At 44.6% G+C, this 25,339-nt stretch overlaps 1 protein-coding gene across 1 annotated transcript in view; it reads right to left on the bottom strand.

Moving 5' to 3' along the window:
• Positions 1-25,339, bottom strand: part of CHD2 (chromodomain helicase DNA binding protein 2) — a 434,678-nt gene that overhangs the window by 186,941 nt on the left and 222,398 nt on the right. Inside the window, 3 exon segments of the mRNA XM_030189719.1 lie at positions 2,630-2,674; positions 5,852-5,952; positions 18,571-18,796. Of these exon segments, the coding sequence (XP_030045579.1) occupies positions 2,630-2,674; positions 5,852-5,952; positions 18,571-18,796 (372 nt within the window).

Here is a 25,339-nt window from a genome sequence, read left to right as displayed (position 1 = left end):
AGATGGTAAAGGGTCTCACTCAACACTCTGCTAATGTTATTTTAGCAAGCGTTTTTTTTTTTAAACTTTTCTTGCCTTGTGGGCTTATCTGATACAACTGGTCAAGCACCCATGCCATGAGAAGCACCAAGGTTACAGATACAATTTCACACATTATCAGGCAATAAGTTCTTGAACATGCATTCGCCCTAGAAATTCTACTGTTGAAATAATAGAAATGAACACCACAGGCCCAATATTCAGAAGTACTTATCCACATAGCAGCAGTGCTATACAGACAATTGCCCTATCAGTGAAATTTCATTGGCACTATCCAGATAGTGCCGCTGAAAATTCATACAGACCACCCTGGCACTGTCCAGATAGTGCTGGGACAGAGAGAAGGTGGATCATGGCCATTTATTTGTTACATTTGTATCCCACATTTTCCCACCTATTTGCAGGCTCAATGTGGCTTACATAGTACCGTGAGGCGTTAGTCGCCTTCGATGATGCCATCATGTCGCCATTCCATCCATGTCTATAGATAGCCAGCAATAATCAGCCATAATCCATATAGCTATACGTATAATTTTAGGCCAGCAAAATGTCTTAAATTTATTCATACAGATACACAGATGAACATTGACAACTATCCATACAGAAGCCTAGGTCACCACTGTTTACATATATTCAGCGCCGCTGCTTCTATAAACAGCAGCACTGAACATATGTAAAATATTTGAAAACTGCAACTGGCATTTGAGGAAAAAAACCCACTGACCATGGCATTTGACTATTGACCTTTATAACTTCAGATCATGAGGTTATGATTTTTGCAACTACAGTGTATTAAAAAAAAAACTCAATCCCTCATTTTTATGCCCCAACAAATACAAAAAAGCTAAATTGATTGCTCTGTAATGTTGAGCTGATTTCAAGCCACACATTCCTTGGAGACGGGAGAGGTTCCGTGGGATTGGAGAAGAGCGGATGTGGTCCCTCTCCACAAAAGTGGTGATAGAGAAGAAGCTGGAAACTACAGGCCAGTAAGCCTCACTTCTGTTATTGGAAGCGATGCTGAAGGAAAGGATAGTGAATTTCCTAGAAGCCAATAAGTTGCAAGATCCGAGACAACATGGTTTTACCAAAGGTAAATCGTGTCAAACGAATCTCACTGAATTCTTTGACTGGGTGACCAGAGAACTGAATCATGGATGTGCTGTAGACGTAATCTACTTAGATTTCAGCAAAGCTTTTGACACGGTTCCCCACAGGAGGCTCTTGAATAAACTTGACAGGCTGAAGATAGGACCCAATGTAGTGAACTGGATTAGGAACTGGTTGACGGACAGATGCCAGAGGGTGGGGGTTAATGGAATTCGCTCGGATGAGGGAAAGGCGAGCAGCAGAGTGCCTCAGGGATCAGTGCTGGGGCTGAATCTGTTCAAAATATTTGTGAGTGACATTGCCGAAGGGTTAGAAGGTAAAGTTTGCCTTTTTGCGGATGATACCAAGATTTGTAACAGAGTGGACACCCAGGAGGGAGTGGACAACATGAAAAAGGATCTGCAGAAGCTAGAAGAATGGTCTAAGGTTTGGCAACTAAAATTCAATGCAAAGAAATGCAAAGTGATGCACTTAGGGAATAGAACTCTACGGGAAAAGTATGTGTTAGGCGATAAGAATCTGACATGTACAGATGGGAGAGGGATCTTGGGGTGATAGTATCTGAGGATCTGAAGGTGACGAAACAGTGTGACAAGGCGGTGGCCATAGCCAGAAGACTGCTAGGCTGTATAGAAAGAGGTGTGACAAGCAGAAGGAGATGTTGATGCCCCTGTACAAGTCGTTGGTGAGGCCCCACCTGGAGTATTGTGTTCAGTTTTGGAGGCCGTATCTTGCTAAGGATGTAAAAAGAATTGAAGCTGTGCAAAGAAAAGCTACAAAAATGGTATGGGATTTGCGTTACAAGACGTATGAGGAGAGACTTGATGACCTGAACATGTATACCCTGGAGGAAAGGAGAAACAGGGGTGATATGATACAGATGTTCAACTATTTGAAAGGCATTAATCCGCAAACGAACCTTTTCCGGAGATGGGAAGGTGGTAGAACTAGAGGACATGAAATGAGATTGAAGGGGGGCAGACTCAAGAAAAATGTCAGGAAGTATTTTTTCACGGAGAGAGTAGTGGATACTTGGAATGCCCTCCAACGGGAGGTGGTGGAGATGGTAACGGAATTCAAAAATGCATGGGATAAACATAAGGGAACCCTGTTCAGAAGGAATGGATCCTCAGAAGCTTAGCGGAGATTGGGTAGCAGCACCTGTGGTGGGAGACAGGGCTAGTGCTGGGCAGACTTCTACGGTCTGTGCCCTGAAAATGGCAGATACAAATCAAGGTCAGGTACACACAAAGTAGCACATATGAGTTTATCTTGTTGGGCAGACTGGATGGACCGTACATGTCTTTCTCTGCTGTCATCTATGTTACTATTCCATTTTCCATGACCATAACTTTTGACTCAGCCAAGAAAACTGAATGATGTAATGTACAAACATGCAGCCATATAACCCAAAGTTTCTATCTGGACTGGACTTCACCCTTTGCAAATACAAAGTAACATTTTAAACTGTGAAAATTACCTGGAAAGTCAGCGTGGCCAGAGGCAGACTTGTTGGTCTTCACAGCTAGGTGTAACCACAGAAAACAAGGTATTTAGTAACTTTTTTTTTTAAGTCTTTATTTATAAGGTTTTAGAATAATACAAAAGTCATATATATATTTATAAGAAATGAACAAGCACCATACAGTATAACCAATAAATTGTCAAACATTTTCAAAATCTAAAATAAAACCAATAAACTAAAAACAAAAAAAGACCTATTATATCAGTAGGTTAACAGAAAATAAAGCAAAACAGTACATGTGCATATTTTAAAGAGGTTGAATCAGGGGTGTATCTGGACTTCGCCATTAAGGGGGGTCCAGAGCTGAGGTGTGCACATTTTAGCCCTCCCCCCCCCCATTGCCGACACCCGCTGCCGCCGCCAGAACCACCTCCAACAACTGTGGCCTGCCCGCTGACGACCCCCCGTCCGCCCTCGCCGTGATGTCGTGCCTACCTTTGCTGGCAGGGGAACCCAACCCCCGCCAGCCTTAGTCTTCTTGCTTCGTTTGGTTTCTGAGTCTGTCTGACGTCCTGCACGATGTCAGACTCACAGAAATAGAATGAAGCCCTGCAGATCGCATGGCTTTGTTCTGTTTCTGTGAGTCTGACGTCCTGCACGTTGTGTATGTGCAGGACGTCAGACAGACTCAGAAACCAAACGAAGCAAGAAGACTTCAGCTGGTGGGGGTTGGGGTCTCCCGCCAGCAAAGGTAGCAGACAGCGACGGCAGGTTGACGGCGGGAGGGGGAGTTGAGAGGGTCGTTGGCAGGGGGGTCCAGGGCCAAATCTACTGCTCTTACATTTCCAACTCCACAATGCATCAACATTAATTCTCTTTTAATTTATAGTTTGAAATAACAGAATACTCTTAACTCTGCTCATTTTACCTCCATCTCATCTCCTTTCACTTTTCTTTGGTTCATTTACATGACCTCTCCAGTACATTTTCTTCTTCACATGGCAGTCCATGCTCTATGGCCACTCATTTCCATTGACCTTACCTTCAACCTACCACAGCGTAACACCTGGGTTGCTAGGGTTTGCTGAATATAGTAGAGTCATAAGTACCCTTGCTCCCTCAGCTTGAGACCTACCCATATGTGTGGCTGATTATATCCTGCTTGTCCATGGAGAAAATGAAGTTGCTTACCTATAACATAGGTTCTCCATGGACAGCAGGATAAATCAGACACACAACCTTCCTACCTCCCCTCACGATTGAAGCTATCCTTAGCTATAGAGCAGACTGAGGGGGGGGGGGGGGGGGGCGTTGGTTGCTAAAGAGGGAGCACTCACACATGCCCAGAGAGCTTTTTCTGTCTTCTGGGCTTTGGGAGAGAGGATCCAGTCTGCAGCCTTCAGGATAACATTAACCCATATTTGTGGCTGATTTATCCTGCAGTCCATACAGAATCTATGATACAGGTAAGCAACTTCGCTTTCTGAGTATATGTATGTTATTCCAGGCTATCTTCCAAAAAAAGTTATAAACCTTGTGGTTCAAGGCTTGTTGCTGCCTAAAAGAGTTTGGGGCTAGGCAAAGCAGGAGTATAACAGCACTAAGCACTGATACTTCCAAGCTTTTTTTTTTCTTCAGCTTTTTGCTCTGATATTCCATCTCTGTGAACTATGGAGATACAGCCATAAGTCTCTGCAGTCCAGACCCTTCATGCCGCTTCCCAGTTCAAGAGAGGCAAGAGATTGCAATGAGTACCTTCTATCTGTAACCAGAAGCTGTGAGCGCTAATAATTCTGCTGGCATAAGGTATCTATTGTATCCTATTTTCCTGGGTGAATGTGCGAGTCTGTTGTATATGCACATTCATCATCTGAAAATACAAAAGAACTCACAAGGTATCACTAGGAGTCACTGCTGCTCTAGACCACCTCTATATCTCTTCACTCCACCAGCGGACCCTTTCATTTTTTAAGGGATAGCTCCAGAAACACTACGATCTTGGATTATCATCTGGAAAAATACCTTCCCCGCTGATAAAGCCAAGATATAATGTGAGGAAGAATGCATCGTTCTCCTTTAACAATACCTAACTAATTTATCCGTTAAATATAAATATACTGGGCCAACAGCATTAAATGTCTTAAAAGGCCAAACATTAAATAAATTTAACATGAGATTCCAACAGGAGCCAATGTAAACAATCCAACAGAGAGGCAAACCAGGAGCTCTCTCCTTCATTGGTTGTTCGCTCTGGAATTTTTGTGTTGGGCTAATACAGACAATACAATAATGGAGTAGCTCTGTTCTTATACTTCCTATGTGTAATTATAATGGCTGCTAAATTCTGGATACATTTAGAGCTTGTTCTGCAACTTACTACTACTAATCATTTATTTATTTATTTGTTACATTTGTATCCCCCATTTTCCCACCTTTTTGCAGGCTCAATGTGGCTTACATAGTACCTTAAACGGCGTTAACAGATTCCGGTATGAACAAATACAAGGTACTTTCTCTGTCCCTACAGGACTCACAATCTGTTTTTTTTTTTTTTTGTACCTGGGGCAATGGAGCGTTAAGTGACTTGCCCAAGGTCACAAGGAGCTGCAGTGGGAATTAAACCCAGCTTGCCAGGATCAAAGCCCGATGTACTAACCATTAGGAGCCCAAGATCAACTGCATTGCAGTAGTCCAGATCACTTGAAAATTGTCATATACAGATGAGCACACAAAAATCCTGGGCTCGCAGGAAAGACCTAAGTTACTAAGCCAGCCTTAGCTTGTACCACATCCGCATTTGTGAGTCCAGTATCACACCTATACTGCAAACACCCTCAATAGGTGATATCAAATTTCCTAGTATGTTTAGTGAATTCAGCACCATAGACACAGAGGATCACCCAACCCACTGCACTTCAGTCTTTCCAATACTGAGCTTCAATCTATTCTTGTTTAAACAGGTTTCCAAAAACAGGAAAATTTCTACTATACCTGAATGTTACTCAACTTGAGCTACAACTGAAAAAGGTATGAGCCAAACCTCAAATCCCTTCCCTTAAGCAACAATCTGCAGTACACGTTTTAGAATTCTATCACACTCTATAGATACCACTCTTACTGCACTGAATGACGTGGTATTTAATGGCTGCAACTGTAGAATACTCACAGATAACTCCCAAATGTATAGAGGCTTTTGAGTTTTCATGTATTTTCAAACCTTGTGCTGTTAACACTTACCTATCACTCTCTCCACAATTTGGTACTGCTGATTTAACTGTGATGCCAGCTCTTGCTGACAGCTGTAGTACTCTATATCTTCTGGCGATACCTTGGCTAACCTAGAGAGGGGAGATTAAGAAGATCTGTTATTAAATGAAACTAAACTTATGAACAGTCAAGTCATTTTTGTGTGTCGTATTATACTGCCCTTCAAACGGCAGAATGAAGTAAGCTTCTTCACCCACTAAAATCTCCCGCTCTCTCAGGTCAACCAGTCCACTTGAGGTTTCTCCAGTAAGTCTACAAAAGTACACCAATGGCAGACACCCAACCGTCCAGTACTCCCTCTGAGTTTCTTCTGTAACTTTTGATAGCCAGTCACTAATACTCAAGTAAACAAGGGTGACAGATGGTACCCCACCTCCCATACAAGCCCAAAGGTTTCACAGAAGCCTTCATTTAGGGAAAGGGAATGGGACTTCATATACCGCCTTTCTGTGGTTTTTGAAACTACATTCAAAGCGGTTTACATACTATATACAGGGCAATAGAGGGTTAAGTGACTTGCCCAGAGTCACAAGGAGCTGCAGTAGGAATCTAATCCAGTTCCCCAGGATCAAAGTCCACTGCAGTAACCACTAGACTATTCCTCCACTCCACTATACCCTAACAAAGACCTGTGAATCCCAATATAGTGCTCAAATTCAGTGTACAAAGTTGGGTCCAAACCCCATTTCCCCCAATAACTTAAATAAAATTCCCCACTTTGTCAAACACCTTCTCTCTGTCCACTGACTGCAGCAATGATGGCACCTTGACCTTCTTGGCATGCCATATAAGGTTCAAGACCCTCTTAATAACTGTTGGCTAGGCATAAAGCCCAATTGATCTGCATGCACTAGGCAGCATATTATTGCATTTAACCTTAATTTTGGCCAGTAATTTTATATCAACATTTAACAGAAAGATGGGGTGAGCACAGATTGATGGGTATTTACCCCCTTCAGGAAAGACCAATATTCTTACCGCTAGCACAGACAGGACCAACTATCCACCTTGCAGCACTAAGTTAAACGATGTTTGCAAAGGCTGTATCAAGGACCCAGTAAACCTTTTGTAAAAACCCTTAGTAAAGACATCCAAGCCAGGGGCTTTGGAAGACTTCAAAGACCTGATAGCCCACCAAATTTCAGCCTCTGTAATTTCTTTGTCTAAGATTTCCTGCTCCCCCTCAGTTAATCTTACTAGAAGGGTATCTCCCAAGTAGTCATACACTAGTTCTACTTCTCCATTACTTTCACTTTTATATAGAAAGTAATAAACTTGAACAAAATGCTGTCTAATTTTAGCTGGCTCACTAAGTGGCCTCCTCTATCTGTTTTTTGAATTGTTGCTAGAGTTCAAGCTAATGATGAAAAAAGGGGCATACAGGCTGGCAATAAACAATGTCAGATATCACTTTTTACGGATATCTTATTTTCTGTGGACTATGGGCAAGTTATGAAATTCAAAGTTAATATGACTACGTCTGAAATTCTAAATATTCCTCTGTTGCCTCAAGAGGCAGAGAGACTACAGGGCTCGTTTGTCTTTAGGTGGGCAAAGGAGAGTATATAGTACTTGGGAATGCAGATCAGGCAAGTTGACATTCCTTGTATGATCTTAAATTATAGACTACTGCTCAAGAGGGTGGACTCTAATCTAGAGGCCTGGCTTGGGCATTTTCTCTCATGGCTGAGAACTAGAAGTATGAAGATGATGATACTCCCTAAGCTATGCTACCTCCTTCAAAAAGTACAAAGACCAGAGGACACTCAATGAAATAACATGGAAATACTTTTAAAACAAATAGGAGGAAATATTTTTTTCACTCAAAGAAGAGTTAAGTCCTGGAACTCATTGCAAGAGGATGTGGTAACAGTGGTTAGCGTATCTGGGTTTAAAAAAGGTCTGGACAAATTCCTGGAGGAAAAATCCATAGTCTGTTATTGAGATGGACATGGGGGAAGCCACTGCTTGGCCTGGGATTGGTAGCATGGAATATTGCTACTGAGTTTCTGCCAGGTACTTGTGGCCTGGATTGGCCACTGCTGGAAGTAGGATACTGGACTAGATGGACCATAGCTATTCTTATGTTCTTATGTTATGTAACCACCAAGCGGTACCATAGCTGGGGAAAACACAGCATGCTTGAGCCCTCTCCCTCAGAAACAGCACCGTTTCCAGTTTCTTTTTTTCTTGGTTGCGTTTTGGTGAGTAGCTTTGCACTTGAAAATCTGTTGCAGGTGGAAAACCACTACCGGACCAGCAAAGGGAAAGGCTGTAGGCAGACCCCTCTCACTCCCTGTGTCCAAGAGCAGCAAAGGGGAATGGAGGAATTAGGCACGGTAGTTCCAAAAGAGATTACCATGAGGGGGAAGGGACTCAGTGGCCAGAAGTGGCATCCCCGGGGCTTCAGAGACCCCCATGGGACTCGGTCCCTGTCCAGTAGGCATGAATAGGTCTCAAGAACACCAGGGTTTGTTTTGTTTTAAGTTGGCTTGCGACACAAAAAAGAAACCCACACCACTTCTTCCTGTGGTCTCACTTTTTTTTGTTTTTTTATTACGTGAAACCAAAGGAGCTGCACAGACTTACCACCACTCCTACCAGCTGCTGAGACTGAAAGTAGACTGCACAGCCCACTTATAAGCTTACTGGAAGTTCAGTGTACTACATAGTAGATGATGACGGCGGCGGCAGAAAAAGACCTACACGGTCCATCCAGTCTGCCCAACAAGATAAACTCATATGTGTATACCTTACCTTGATTTGTACCTCTCTTTTTCAGGGCACAGACCATATAAGTCTGCCCAGCACTATCCCCTCCTCCCAACCACCAGCCCCGCCTCCCACCACCGGCTCTGGCACAGACTGTATAAGTCTGCCCAGCACTATTCTCCGCCTCCCAACCACCAGTTCCGCCTCCAACCACTGGCTCTGGCACAGACCGTATAAGTCTGCCCAGCACTATCCTCGCCTCCCAACCACCAACCCCGCCACACAATTTCGGCTAAGCTCCTGAGAATCCATTCCTTCTGCACAGGATTCCTTTATGTATATCCCACGCATGTTTGAATTCGTTACCATTTTATCTCCACCACCTCCCGCAGGAGGGCATTCCAAGAATCCACCACTCTCTCTCTGAAAAAATACTTCCTGACATCTTTTTTGAGTCTGCCCCCTTCAATCTCATTTCATGTCCTCTCGTTCAATATATCTCAATCTCCATCTGCTGGTAGAAGTGCATAACCCATCTGTGCCAGTCTAGAGGGGTGCTACAAAAGATGTGTTAGCCTCTGAATGCAGGCAGTATGCAAGTACAGAATTCTATTGTTTATATGCACTGGAGTCCCGCCCATGCATACAAACGTCATTGCAAATACACTCTACGTAAGCTAAGTGGGAATTTGCAGAATGTTTAGGTAGATTTCTTGCATTTATGCACTTATGAGCATCACAGACACCTAAATGACATTATTCTAAACATTTACACGTGTAATGACCAGATAAATGTTAGCAACTGTTTTATAGAATTGGTCCTCTAATACTAGGCACATACAGGGGAATTCTATACATGGTGCCTAATGTTAGGCACCACTTCCACGCAGAGCTTTCGGCATGGAAAAAGCATTCTAACAGACATAAGGCACGTTTAAGTGCCCATTTATAGAATAGCACCTAAGTGTTTCTGTGCAGATCTGCAAAGGGAGCGTAATGATTTGGGGGGTGGGGGGAAAACATGGGTGTTCCCTTAATATGTGCACAGTGTTACAGAACAGTGAGGATCTGCAGCCAACTTGCATGCTGGGATTCACACCTGGTTTCAGCTGCTGTAACGCCTCACACCGAAAGTTAATGGTGCCCATCCTGGAGCGCCCATTATAGAACACCATTCAGTATTGATTTTTTTGTTGCTGGATTTTGAGCACCATTTACTGAATCCAGCCCATAATCCATTATGGGGAAAATTCTATAACACCTGAAAGGAGATATTTCTTAAAGGAAAGTAGGCATCTCTTTATAGGATAATAACATAACTGGGTATATTGCAAGTATGCCAGCCATAGAGGTAGCTTAAGTGTTTGCTCGTAACTTATAGTATTCTGTAAGTCATACCCTTAAGTGGGAGTGCCGTCCCATGTGTACACCTACCTGCAAAATACACACTATGTAAGTACGTATTTACAGAATAGTGTTAGGTGGATTTTCGGCATTTATGAGAATATTTGTACACATATGTGCGTATATGTTGATATGCTAAATATTACATATATAATTGGTGCATAAGTTAGTGCCTATTTTACAGAATTAGCCTCTATACATCCGACAATGTATGTGGAACAAAAGGGGCATGGTTCTGGGTATTCCAGGGATGCAGCCTGAGATAGATATGATAGGCATAAGTGCCGATCTTCAGACACTATACATACAGTTTATGGTAACAAGTCTATAAGTGGACACTTATTGAAGGCACCCTAATTCGGTCAGAGGAGAGCCTATTCTATAACAGTATCTAGGCACCCAGATTCTAGTATAGAATACCAGCCTAACCCTGTATTAGCGCATCTTACATTCAGGTGCCCAGAATAATACCAGCCATAGACCCTGGCCTAACTGCAGATCACTAAATACAGCAAGAAAGTGCATAACTTACACTATTCTGTAAGTTACGTGCATAATTAAATGCCCTCACTCACCCTATAACACTTGCATGTGCCCTTACAGAATAATGTCTGATGCTGTGCAGGTGCCTAGTAATAGAACTGACCTTCACATGTCTGGCTTAGCCACAGGAAAACCAGGCATAACTCAGGCAGCTGAGGCACCAAGTGAGTTGGGCCACAACCAGAAGGAAAAACAAACAAACAGCTACACCAGTCCAACCCCACCACCTGCTGGAGGTAAAGAAATAAAGACTAGCTGTACCTATTCTTATACCAGAGATTTTACTGGAAAACTGTATTGTTCTATAACTCCATCTGCTAGTGGGGTGACCTAACCCACTGGTCTGGACTGATCTAGCAGGACAAAGCGAATGCTACATACCTGTAGAAGGTATTCTCCGAGGACAGCAGGCTGATTGTTCTCACTGATGGGTGACGTCCACGGCAGCCCCTCCAATCGGAAACTTCTCTAGCAAAGTCCTTTGCTAGTCCTCGCGCGCACCGCGCATGCGCGGCCGTCTTCCCGCCCGAAACCGGCTCGAGCCGGCCAGTCCAGTATGTAGCAAGACAATACACTTCAAGGGAAGACACAACTCCAACGGGGAGGCGGGCGGGTTTGTGAGAACAATCAGCCTGCTGTCCTCGGAGAATACCTTCTACAGGTATGTAGCATTCGCTTTCTCCGAGGACAAGCAGGCTGCTTGTTCTCACTGATGGGGTATCCCTAGCCCCAGGCTCACTCAAAACAACAACCGTGGTCAATTGGGCCTCGCAACGGCGAGGACATAACTGAGATTGACCTAAAAAATTTACCAACTAACTGAGAGTGCAGCCTGGAACAGAACAAACAGGGCCCTCGGGGGGTGGAGTTGGATCCTAAAGCCCAAACAGGTTCTGAAGAACTGACTGCCCGAACCGACTGTCGCGTCGGGTATCCTGCTGCAGGCAGTAATGAGATGTGAATGTGTGGACAGATGACCACGTCGCAGCTTTGCAAATTTCTTCAATGGAGGCTGACTTCAAGTGGGCTACCGACGCAGCCATGGCTCTAACATTATGAGCCGTGACATGACCCTCAAGAGCCAGCCCCGCCTGGGCGTAAGTGAAGAAATTTGCAATCTGCTAGCCAATTGGATATGGTGCGTTTCCCTACAGCCACTCCCCTCCTATTGGGATCAAAAGAAACAAACAATTGGGCGGACTGTCTGTGGGGCTGTGTCCGCTCCAGATAGAAGGCCAATGCTCTCTTGCAGTCCAATGTATGCAGCTGACGTTCAGCAGGGCAGGAATGAGGACGGGGAAAGAATGTTGGCAAGACAATTGACTGGTTCAGATGGAACTCCGACACGACCTTTGGCAAGAACTTAGGGTGAGTGCGGAGGACTACTCTGTTATGATGAAATTTGGTGTAAGGGGCCTGGGCTACCAGGGCCTGAAGCTCACTGACTCTACGAGCTGACAGTAAACTGCCACCAAGAAAATGACCTTCCAGGTCAAGTACTTCAGATGGCAGGAATTCAGTGGCTCAAAGGAGGTTTCATCAGGCTGGGTGAGAACGACATTGAGATCCCATGACACTGTAGGAGGCTTGACAGGGGGCTTTGACAAAAGCAAACCTCTCATGAAGCGAACAACTAAAGGCTGTCCTGAGATCGGCTTACCTTCCACATGGTAATGGTATGCACTGATTGCGCTAAGGTGAACTCTTACAGAGTTGGTCTTGAGACCAGACTCAGACAAGTGCAGAAGGTATTCAAGCAGGGTCTGTGTAGGACAAGAGCGAGGAGCTAGGGCCTTGCTGTCACACCAGACGGCAACCTCCTCCACAGAAAGAAGTAACTCCTCTTAGTGGAATCTTTCCTGGAAGCAAGCAAGACGCGGGAGACACCCTCTGACAGACCCAAAGAGGCAAAGTCTACGCTCTCAACATCCAGGCCGTGAGAGCCAGGGACCGGAGGCTGGATGCAGAAGAGCCCCTTCGTCCTGCGTGATGAGGGTCGGGAAAACACTCCAATCTCCACGGTTCTTCGGAGGATAACTCCAGAAGAAGAGGGAACCAGATCTGACGCGGCCAAAAAGGAGCAATCAGAATCATGGTGCCTCGGTCTTGCTTGAGTTTCAACAAAGTCTTCCCCACCAGAGGAATGGGAGGATAAGCATACAGCAGGCCCCTCCCCCCAATCCAGGAGGAAGGCATCCGATGCCAGTCTGCCGGGGGCCTGAAGCCTGGAACAGAACTGAGGGACTTTGTGGTTCACTCGAGATGCGAAGAGATCCACCAAGGGGGTGCCCCACGCTTGGAAGATCTGGCGCACCACCCTGGAGTTGAGCGACCACTCGTGAGGTTGCATAATCCGGCTCAGTCTGTCGGCCAGACTGTTGTTTACGCCTGCCAGATATGTGGCTTGGAGCACCATGCCGAGACGGCGAGCCCAGAGCCACATGCTGACGGCTTCCTGACACGGGGGCGAGATCCGGTGCCCCCCTGCTTGTTGACATAGTACATGGCAACCTGGTTGTCTGTCTGAATTTGGATAATTTGATGGGACAGCCGATCTCTGAAAGTCTTCAGAGCGTTCCAGATCGCTCGCAACTCCAGGAGATTGATCTGTAGACCGCGTTCCTGGAGGGACCAGCTTCCTTGGGTGTGAAGCCCATCGACATGAGCTCCCCATCCCAGGAGAGACGCATCCGTTGTCAGCACTTTTTGTGGCTGAGGAATTTGGAAAGGACGTCCCAGAGTCAAATTGGACCAGATTGTCCACCAATACAGGGATTCGAGAAAACTCGTGGACAGGTGGATCACGTCTTCCAGACCCCCAGCAGCCTGATACCACTGGAGGCTAGGGTCCATTGAGCAGATCTCATGTGAAGACGGGCCATGGGAGTCACATGAACTGTGGAGGCCATGTGGCCCAGCAATCTCAACATCTGCCGAGCTGTGATCTGCTGGGACGCTCGCACCCGCGAGACGAGGGACAACAAGTTGTTGGCCCTCGTCTCTGGGAGATAGGCGCGAGCCGTCCGAGAATCCAGCAGAGCTCCTATGAATTCGAGTTTCTGCACTGGGAGAAGATGGGACTTTGGATAATTTATCACAAACCCCAGTAGCTCCAGGAGGCGAATAGTCATCTGCATGGACTGCAGGGCTCCTGCCTCGGATGTGTTCTTCACCAGCCAATCGTCGAGATATGGGAACACGTGCACCCCCAGCCTGCGAAGTGCCGCTGCTACCACAGCTAGGCACTTTGTGAACACCCTGGGCGCAGAGGCGAGCCCAAAGGGTAGCACACAGTACTGGAAGTGACGTGTGCCCAGCTGAAATCGCAGATACTGTCTGTGAGCTGGCAGTATCGGGATGTGTGTGTAGGCATCCTTCAAGTCCAGAGAGCATAGCCAATCGTTTTGCTGAATCATGGGGAGAAGGGTGCCCAGGGAAAGCATCCTGAACTTTTCTTTTACGAGATATTTGTTCAGGGCCCTTAGGTCTAGGATGGGACGCATCCCCCCTGTTTTCTTTTCCACAAGGAAGTACCTGGAATAGAATCCCAGCCCTTCTTGCCCGGATGGCACGGGCTCGACCGCATTGGCGCTGAGAAGGGCGGAGAGTTCCTCTGCAAGTACCTGCCTGTGCTGGAAGCTGTAAGACTGAGCTCCCGGTGGACAATTTGGAGGTTTTGAGGCCAAATTGAGGGTGTATCCTTGCCGGACTATTTGAAGAACCCACTGGTCGGAGGTTATGAGAGGCCACCTTTGGTGAAAAGCTTTCAACCTCCCCCCGACTGGCAGGTCGCCCGGCACTGACACTTGGATGTCGGCTATGCTCTGCTGGAGCCAGTCAAAAGCTCGCCCCTTGCTTTTGCTGGGGAGCCGCGGGCCTTGCTGAGGCGCACGCTGCTGACGAGAGCGAGCACAGCTGGGGCTTAGCCTGGGCCGCAGGCTGTCGAGAAGGAGGATTGTACCTACGCTTACCAGAAGCATAGGGAACAGTCTTCCTTCCCCCAAAAAATCTTCTACCTGTAGAGGTAGATGCTGAAGGCTGCCGGCGGGAGAACTTGTCGAATGCGGTGTCCCGCTGGTGGAGATGCTCTACCACCTGTTCGACCTTCTCTCCAAAAATGTTATCCGCACGGCAAGGCGAGTCCGCAATCCGCTGCTGGAGTCTATTCTCCAGGTCGGCGGCACGCAGCCATGAGAGCCTGCGCATCACCACACCTTGAGCAGCGGCCCTGGACGCAACATCAAAGGTGTCATACACCCCTCTGGCCAGGAATTTTCTGCACGCCTTCAGCTGCCTGACCACCTCCTGAAAAGGCTTGGCCTGCTCAGGGGGAAGAGCATCAACCAAGCCCGCCAACTGCCGCACATTGTTCCGCATATGTATGCTCATGTAGAGCTGGTACGACTGAATTTTGGCCACGAGCATAGAAGAATGGTAGGCCTTCCTCCCAAAGGAGTCTAAGGTTCTAGGGTCTTTGCCCGGGGGCCCCGAAGCATGCTCCCTAGAACTCTTAGCCTTCTTTAGGGCCAAATCCACAACTCCAGAGTCATGAGGCAACTGGGTGCGCATCAGCTCTGGGTCCCCATGGATCCGGTACTGGGACTCGATCTTCTTGGGAATGTGGGGATTACTTAGTGGCTTGGTCCAGTTCGCAAGCAATGTCTTTTTTAGGACATGGTGCAAGGGAACAGTGGACGCTTCCTTAGGTGGAGAAGGATAGTCCAGGAGCTCAAACATTTCAGCCCTGGGCTCGTCCTCCACAACCACCGGGAAGGGGATGGCCGTAGACATCTCCCGGACAAAGGAAGCGAAAGACAGACTCTCAGGAGGAGAAAGCTGCCTTTCAGGAGAGGGAGTAGGATCAGAAGGAAGACCCTCAGACTCCTCGTCCGAGAAATATCTGGGGTCTTCCTCTTCCTCCCACGAGGCCTCACCCTCGGTGTCAGACACAAGTTCACGAACCTGTGTCTGCAACCTCGCCCGGCTCGACTCCGTGGAGCCACGTCCACGATGGGGCGTCGAGAGGTAGACTCCCTCGCCCGCATCGGCGAAGCTCCCTCCGCCGACGTAGTCGGGGAGCCTCCTGGGAGGTGGCCGCAGTCGGCACCGCACGCGGTACCGACGTCGGGGACCTCACCCCGGGCGATGGGCCAGCCGGCGCCACGCTCGACGGTACCGGAGGCGCAAGCACCGCCGGTACCAGAGGGGAAGGGCGCAACAGCTCTCCCAGAATCTCTGGGAGAACGGCCCAGAGGCTCTCATTCAGAGCGGCTGCAGAGAAAGGCAAAGAGGTCGATGCAGGCGTCGACGTCAGAACCTGTTCCGGGCGAGGAGGCTGTTCCGGGCTGTCCAGAGTGGAGCGCATCGACACCTCCTGAACAGAGGGTGAGCGGTCCTCTCGGTGCCGATGCCTGCTGGGTGCCGACTCCCTCGGCGACCCAGAGCTCTCGGTTGCCGACGCGGGGAGGCGACCGGTGTCGATGCTTCTTCGACTTCTTCCGAAGCATGTCACCGGAGCTCCACGGCACCGACGAGGAGGACGTAGAATCCAGCCGTCGCTTCCTCGGGGCCGAGGCCGAAGGAGGTCGGTCTCGGGGGGGCTGTACCGCAGGAGCCCTCAGGGTAGGAGGAGACCCACCCGAAGGCTCACCGCCACCAGCAGGGGAATGGACAGCCCTCACCTGCACTCCTGACGATGCACCACCGTCCGACGACATCAGCAGACGAGGTCCCGGTACCACCGACGTCGATGCAGTCGCCCGATACCTTGGCGCCGATGCAGAGGCCCGATGCCTCGATGCACTCGATACAGTGGCGGCCGAGGAAGATGGTCTGGACGCTGACGACGTCGATGCACTCGAAGATCCCGGTGCCGATGCCGACGAAGAGCCCGAGAACAACACGTTCCACTGGGCTAATCTCGCTACCTGAGTCCGCCTTTGAAGCAGGGAACACAGACTACAGTTCTGAGGGCGGTGCTCGGCCCCCAGACACTGAAGACACGACGAGTGTCTATCAGTGAGCGAGATTACCCGGGCGCACTGGGTGCACTTCTTGAAGCCGCTGGAAGGCTTCGATGTCATGGGTGGAAAAATCACGCCGGCGAAATCAAAATCCGAAATGACGGAAAAAGAGCACCAAAAAATTTAGAAGGGAGAAAATCTCGACCGAGGCCGAAAAGAGGCCTACCCCGACGACGAAAGAAAACTTATCGGGGCAAAAAGCTGGAAGTACGGGAAGGGGTTGGTCTGAAACCCGGGAGGGGTTTCCGAAGAACTTCCCGACACTTTAAAGACTTTTTCCGAAGAAAAAACACGTCAAAAATAAATTTGGACGCGCGAGGTCGACTTTCCGGGGCTCGACACGGCGAAACACGACCATACCGAGTGCGGACAAAAGAAGACTGGCCGGCTCGAGCCGGTTTCGGGCGGGAAGACGGGTGCGCGCGGGCGCGCGAGGACTAGCAAAGGACTTTGCTAGAGAAGTTTCCGATTGGAGGGGCTGCCGTGGACGTCACCCATCAGTGAGAACAAGCAGCCTGCTTGTCCTCGGAGAATAAGGAAGTATACTATACATTCAGTAGCACCTACTATATGCACAGTGCTGCTAAATGTACAAATCTGAAATGTCTCAATTAGACATTTCAAATTATTTGGCAGACATTCTGCTTAAAATTGACCTCTTCTTGTATCATGAACTTCAAACCTCTCATTCCTTTCCTTCTCTTTCTATCTCTTTGGACAACATCGAAATTCTCCTAGTTCCCTCAGTCTGCTAATTTTGGGTAAATCTCTCTCCTATTCTAAACAAGTCCAAAACACTGCTAAAATGTGTTTTCTTTCTCTCATTACCAACTATTACTGCAGTGAGTTGTCCTACACCTCGGTTTAAGGCTTAATTGAAAAGAGAAAAAAAAACACTCCTCTTTTCTCTTGACTTTCCGAGATCAGCAGCTGAAATGCGGCATACCTCTCATTAGATGTGGCAGACAGAACTTCTCTCAGAGTCTTACCTCCCTTTTCATTATGACCCTTCTTCTCTTCCCTTTTTCCTATTTATCTTTCTCCTGTGAAAGTAGCTCTTTCCTACTGATTCCATTTAAACTGTAAACCGCTCCAGTTATGAGACAGAGGAGCGGTATATTAAGAAACTGAATAAACATAAAAACCAAACATGTCTCCCAGAGAATGATCTCTCTTCATTACAGTCCATCCGAAATTTATCAGTACTAATAATCTTCCTCCAAGGTTTCTATGACCATGCAACCCCTCTTTTCTTATCACAATATTGGCTCCCCATCCACGTCTCCATACAGTTCAAGTTTTATTATTTTTTTTTTTATTTCTCCTTGATAAGGTCCCCTATGCTCCTTCTTGTGACCTCCATTCATTGGGCAAGAGCTCTTATCCCTGCCATCCTCCATCATCAGCTCCTGTCTTTTCATTTTGTTACACCATATGTGTGGAACAGCCAGTGTATAATGCCTTATTTCTAGTTATATTACACCCTACTTGAAAGCTCAACTTTTTTAGATTAAGTGTTTAAACGCCGACTCTTTCTGGTTACAGTCCTGTTGATTATCATCATGTTAACTGTAATATATTCTGAAACCTCCTATTTGTCTTATGTGCCTTGACCAGACTTAACACCCTCAAGCAGGGAACACCTTGTACATATCTGTACAGTGTTGAGCACATTTCAGCACTACAAGATTATTATTCACAGCAAATAGCATAAATTGGCATATTTAAAAGCACATCTCTGAAACTCACTGTTGTAGCTGGTACCTTTCCTGGAAGGTAAAATTAAAACGATAAAAACATTGCCTCTTCATTCTTAGTAAGATCACCAAGTTCCAGCTAACTTGACAAATATCCACTCATTATTGCTACATATATGAAAAGAGGACCTCAAATGATGCATATGTTTTTGAACCTATAGGCAAAAAAATATTTCCTGCATCTTGGTACCAAAATAGCCAGTTATTGAAAAGTAAAAGATCAGACTATATCTAGAAATCAGACTCATACCATTGTTTTATTTCTTCCTCCTTTTTCTTGAAGTTCTCCAGTTTTTTCAAGCCCTTCACTTTCTGTTGCTGCAAAGACTCCTCGCTCTCCCACGTGCTGTGAATGTAAGACCAGCCTTTCCATTTGATGAGGTACTGAGTTTCCCCTTCCTCCTTTTCAGGGTCAAAGTCAGCAGTGGGGTTTCCATTTGCTTCAGTGGCATACACTGTAGTCAAAGCTCCAACAGCTGTCAACATAAGGAAAGGAGAAATTAGACTTTACCTGCTAGTTTTCTTTCCTTTGCTCCCTCCAGATCAATCCAGACACACGGGTATACACACTTCTAACCAGCAGATGGAGACTGAGAACTACTGGTTTCAAGTGATCCTACAAGTATCTTGTGCATTCCACAACCAGTCAGTATTTTTGTACCAAAGCAAGATACCTGAAGCTAAACAAATCAACCCCTTACAACTAGGAAAAAACTTGCAACAGAAACTTGCAGCCACAATCAAATTTCCAATCTGCTGCCAAATTAAGAGATGGAGATAAATGAGACCAACCTCCTACCTTCAAATTGTGTCAAATCTCATTTTTTTTTAAATGCTTCTGTCTGCTAAACTTGAGAGAGACTGTTCTCATAAGAGTTCTGAACTAGTCTAGAGGGACTAAAGGAAAGAAAATCAGCAAGGAAGATCTAATTTCTCCTTCCTTAGCATCCTTCCAGACTAGTATTATCTATAGGTAGGAAACTGACAATCCCACAGCTCAACCCTCTAACATCTTAGCTCATCGAAGCAATAGTGCTTCACAAGGGAATGCAATGAAGATCAAGAGGCTGTCCTGCAAATTTCCTGAGAAGGAATAAGGCCATACTCACCCTCCTCCCACCAAAAAGATCGCTTGCCCCTCAATGGAATGAGCTTTCTGAACAGTGGAAACCTCCCAACCCTTAAATACACACTGATGAGATGGCCTCCTTAAACCAAAACACAAACACAACAAATATGGGGAGCTAAGCTTTTGTTTGATCACCAACTTTACATCCAAAATACAGTTCACAGTCCGCCTTCACCAGTGGATTTCTTCTGTTTGAAAGCACAAAGAACTCACCACAAATGTGGCAGAAAGTGTTAGCATGATTAATATACATCCAAGATATTTTCAGTTTAATTAACCAAATTGGATGCATCCGTTCTCAACATGTTTTTGAGGAGGTGAAATTCGGAATTTGAATCCAGTGGTCAAACAGGGCCAAATTATCCAACAGAGGAAGGACTGAACAAGCTCTGGAGGAACTCGTATGACTTCCACTAGGTTCCTAGTGGCTTGAGACCACTGGGAAGCCAGAATCCACTGGGCACCTCTCAAATGAAGGTTGAATCATTCTGAATAGAAATTCCACGTGGAAAAGGAAGAAGTATTCTTGTAGGGCTGTACTACCATCCGCCAGGACAGAATGGACAGATGAAGAAATGTTTACAGAAATTAGGAAAGTTGGCAAATTGGGCAACAGTATAATAATGGATGATTTCAATTACCCCCAAATTGACTGGATAATGTTAAATCAGGAGTGCCAGGGAGACAAAATTCCTAGATGTAATAAAGGCCTGCTTCTTGGAGCAACTGGTCTAGGAGCCAACAAGAGAGGGAGTCATTTTAGATCTAGTTTTTAATGGAATGCAGGGTATAGTATAAGAGGTAACGGTGTTGGATCCACTGGGAAACAGTGATCATAACATGATCAAGTTTGAGCTACCATCTGGAATGAAGCCATAAAGAAATCTACCGTAGCAGCATGACTATGATAAAATGAAGAAAATAGTTAACAAGATGCTAAAAGGATCGGCTGCAAAAGTTAGGACATTAAATCAGGCATGGATGTTGTTTAAAAATACTATCTCAGAAGCTTAGACCAGATGCATTCCACATATTTAAAAAAAAGGAAAGAAGAGCAAACGACAGCCAGCATGGTTAAAAGGTGAAGTGAAAGAGGCTATTTGAGTCAAACGAAAGTCCTTCAAAGAATGGAAAAAAGGGCCTAAATGAAGAAAATAAGAAGCAACATAAGCACTGGCAAGTTAGATGCAATGTATTGATAAAGAAGGCTAAAAAGGAATATGAAGAGAAACTTGCTGCAGAGGCAAAAACTCACAGTAACAACTTTTTCAGGTACATCAGAAGCAAAAAGCCTGCGAGGGAATCCATGGGACCATTAGATCTTGAAGGAGCAAGAGGGGCACTCAGGGAGGACAAAGCCATAGCAGAGAGACTAAGGGGTCCTTTTACTAAGGTGTGCTGAAAAGTGGCCTGCGCTGGTGTAGACACGTTTATTGGACGCGAACAGGTTCATTTTTCAGCACATCTGCAAAAAAGGCTTTTTTTTGGCTGAAAATGGACTTGTGACAAAATGAAAATCGGCACGCGTCCATTTTGGGCCTGAGACCTTACCACCACCCATTGACTTAGCAGTAAGATCTCATGCGTTAACCAGGCTGTAATCGTCAGCGCGCGTACAATGCCGATTACCACCCAGTTGGCATGCGTAGTGGGTGCGTGTAAAAAAATTAAATTACCGCCCAGGTCAAGTGGTAGCCGGGTGGTAGTTCCAAATTGGCACGCATTAGGCACACGTAGGTGCCTATGCGGCTTAGTAAAAGGGCCCCTGAATGAATTATTTCCTTCGGTCTTTACTGAAGAAGATGTAAGAGATCTCTCTGTACCAGAAATGTTTTTTAAGGATGATGACACGGTGAACCTGGAAGATATACTGAGCCAAATCAACACTAAATCACCTGAACTGGAAGGCAAGCATCTGAAGGTACTAAAAGAACTCAAACATGAAACTGCTGATCTGCTGTTAGTAATCTGTAACCTGTTAAAATTGTCCATAGCACCTGAAGATTGGAGGGTGGCCAATGTAATGCTGATTTTTAAAAAGGGTTCCAAGAGTGATCCAGGAAATTACAGACCAGTAAGCCTGACATCACTGCCAGGTACAATGGTGGAAATTCTTATAAAGAATAAAATTACAGAACACATAGAAATATGGTTTAATGAAAGTCAGCATGAGTTCAGCCAAGCTAAGCATGCCTCACCAATTTGATTCATTTCTTTGAAGGTATGAATAAACAGGTCAAAGGTGAGTTTATTTATTTATTTATTATTTATTGCATTTGTACCCCCACATTTTCCCACCTCTTTGCAGGCTCAATGTGGCTTACATTACATTGTGAATAGTGGAAATCCATAAGAAAATATACATTTATTATTGCTTAAGGATCTTGGGTAACATGATAATAGTAATAGATAACAGTAATAGATAATCTAAAGAAAATATACATTTAGTGTTGCTTAAGGATCTTGGGTAACATAATAATAGTAAGGCAAGGTAGTAGAATAACGAGCAATATACTTTAGTATTGCTTAAGGATCAATTGAAATGAGTCTGCCCATGAGTCCATGATGTTCAGACTTCACATGATATCGTTGGTGATTTCAGAAAGGTCGTGTCTGAAAGGGATGTAAATTGTGAAATCGTCTGCATAAATGAACAGGTGAAGACCTTGACTGGATAAGAATTTGGCCAGAGGGGACATCATTATATTGAAGAGTATTGATGATAATGGGGAACCTTGAGGTACTCCACAATGTGCTTTCCACGGTGGTGAGATGTTTGTTTTTGATTTAACTTGGTATGTTCTGGTGATTAGGAAACCCTTGATCCAATTCAGTATATATCCTCCAATCCCGAAGTGATCAAGTAAACGTAAAAGTATATTATGGTTTATCATGTCAAATGCGCTCAACATGTCAAATTGGAGGAGGAGTATACTATTACCGATTGCAATTTCATGCTTGAATTTAGCCAGAAATGACCAATACAGTTTCAGTACTATGTAAGGGGCGGAATGAGAACTTGTCCATATAATCCCTAAGCTGTTTGGTCACCATGCTCTCTATCACTTTAACTACTAGAGGAATGGATGCAACTGTGCGATAATTGGTAAGGTCGTTCGATTTTTTCTTTATATCTTTCGATAATGGGGTGAGTAGGATGTTGCCTTGTTTCTCGGTGAAGAGACCTTGTTGGAGCATATAATTTAGATAAGAAGATCTTCAATGAAGCAATTGGGGGGCGGATTTAAGTAGGTAACTGGGACAAGCATCCAATTTACAATGTGTATTGGAGAATTTTCGAATCGCTTGGGTAACAGATTCAACAGTGATAAGAGCAAATTTAGACCAGCAACGGTCAGCTGGGTATTCTTCATAGTTTGGATTCAGTCCATTGAAGAAGTAATCAAAGTCAATGTTGTATTGAGGAAGTGTATTACGTAATTTTATTATTTTTTCCTTGAAGCAGATGGCAAGTTCATCTGCAGATGGAATGTCTGTGTTAGTTGCTGTGAATTGAGTGGTATCTAGTAGCTTGTCTACTACTTGAAATAGTTTCTTCAAATCTTTGTAGTCTAGTCCTATTTTACATTTGTAATAGGATCTTCTAGTTCGTCTTATTGTATATTTGTATTTTCTCTGTGTTTGTTTCCATGCATTAAGTGTATGCTTATCTTTTGATTTTTTCCATGCTCGTTCGAGCTTTCTGGTTAGTGTTTTGAGTTTTTTTAGTTCATCATTGAACCATGGGATAACATTTTGTCTTTGTGAAATTCTTGTACTAAAGGGAGCTATTTCGTCCAATACGCTACTGCATCTATCGTCCCAGTTAGAGAGGTAATGTGTGGAATCCGTACAACCTTTCCATTCATTGTCATATATCTGTTGCCAAAATTCTGATGGGTCAATATGAGATCACAAGTGTGGAGAAAATCCTTGCAATCTCGTGCATTGGTAGAGTTGGTGTCTTCCAGGTGAAGGTTTATGTCACCTAAGACTATGATGTTAGGTTTGGATACACAGATGGTAGATATAAAGTCCAGAAGGTTAGACTGACGTTCGTTCCAGTTGCCACTTTATAACTTTATTTTACCTATGTACTGCACTAATGTTATCTACTAAGTGTTATGCTTGAGCATTGTAAATTTGACATTAAATTTAAAAAAGGCAAATGGAAGCTGAAAGCACTATGACAACTTTCTGTCCAGAATCACAGAAATCTCCATGGAAAAAGACTGATCAACTCTGAACCTTGAATAAAGATAAAAAATAGTCCTGCAAACAACTTTTGCAGCTGGGCAGTACTTGATAACTGATACAAGGTGCCAAAAATATGTTCATTAAAATGCATGATTTCACTACCTTATATCTTCTCTACAAACTGACAAGAGGCTGCAGCTGGTTTGCTGTGGCAGCACAATGTTTTTAGACAAATTCTGAAGAACACCAATTTTGTTTTTTTGGAAACTGTGTATTTTCCTTCTTAGAACTTAATCTGTCTTACATTACATGTGAAAGACAAACAAATATCATTAATAGCTAATGTTCTGTACAAAATCTCCTATGAAATATATCTAAAGTTTTCAAAATATAAGACGATAAAATATCATGTCAAAGTAAGAAGTTAGACATGTAACAGAATTAGCCACTCTTATGAGATTTATGACTATTTTCATATTGTTACAACTATATGGCTTTAATCAAATCAATGACATTATGCATTCTTATATCCCACTATTATCCAAAAACAAGTTTTGGCTCAAAGTGGCTTACAATTTACATTTTGGTGGAGTTACAATAGTGTTGTGCAGTGTTGAGAAGGCATCTATAGTTTGTGTGGTTATTCATAGAGTTTTTGAAGAGATAGATTTGAAGTGGAAAAGGTAGTGGCAGCTTTTGCGTTCAATTGTAGAGTTTTAGTGATATTTATTCATATAGTTTTTGAAAAGGTAGATTTGAAAGGAAAGCGATGATATCTTTGTGATTAGCTGTAGAATTTTTTTGAAGAGGTAGGTTTTCGTTTCTTTTCTGAATTGAAGGAGATTTGTGATGCTTCTTATGGTTTTTGGTTCCACCATTTGGAACCCAGATAAATAAATCCTGCTGTGTAGATACTTTTGTAGATGGTGTTTTTACAGTTGGGTAGATGTTGGAGTAGGTAGTTTCTGAGCTGGCATTTCTTGAGGATAGTTCAATCATGTTAAGCATATATTCGGGTGCCATTCCAAACAGTATCTTGAAAATCAGGGTGCTCGCTTTGAAAAATATTCTTGCCTTGACTGGTAGCCAATGTAGTGTTTCAAGAAGGGGTTGCTCTTTCATATTTCGATTTCTTGAAAATCTTGCTGCCGTGTTTTGGACTGTTTGCAGCTATTTTAGTGTGTTTTCCATGCACCCCACATATGCTGCATTGCAGTAGTCTAGTTGCAATAGTATCGTTGATTGGACCAGTATTCGGAAAGATTGTCTAGGGAAATAGTCTCTTATTCGTCTCAATTTCCATAGTGTTCTGAAGCATTTTGATGTTACTGCTGATATTTAATTGTCCAGTGTTAGGTGTTTATCAAGAATGATTCCTAGTATTTTAAGATGTGTTTCGATGTGGTATATTTGTTGGTCAGTTGTGAATTTGTGGTAGGATGTGGGGTTGTGTGGGCTGGATAGTATTAGGAATTTGGTTTTGTCTCTGTTCAGTGAGTTTGAAAGTTGTTGTCCATTCTCCCATGAGGTCCAATCCTTTTTTTTATTTTGTCCTGTATGTTTGTGATATTATTTTGGAAAGGTATGAAGATGGTGATGTCATCTGCATATATAAATGTGTTGAAACCCATTAATTCCAGTGTTTCTTTGAGTGGCGCCATCATTACGTTGAACAGCATTGGTGATATTGGCG

This window comes from Microcaecilia unicolor, chromosome 1 (assembly GCF_901765095.1).
Source record: "Microcaecilia unicolor chromosome 1, aMicUni1.1, whole genome shotgun sequence".
Lineage (NCBI taxonomy): Eukaryota > Metazoa > Chordata > Amphibia > Gymnophiona > Siphonopidae > Microcaecilia > Microcaecilia unicolor.
Note: the sequence above shows the minus strand (reverse complement) of the source record. Positions and strands in the feature narration are given on the sequence as shown.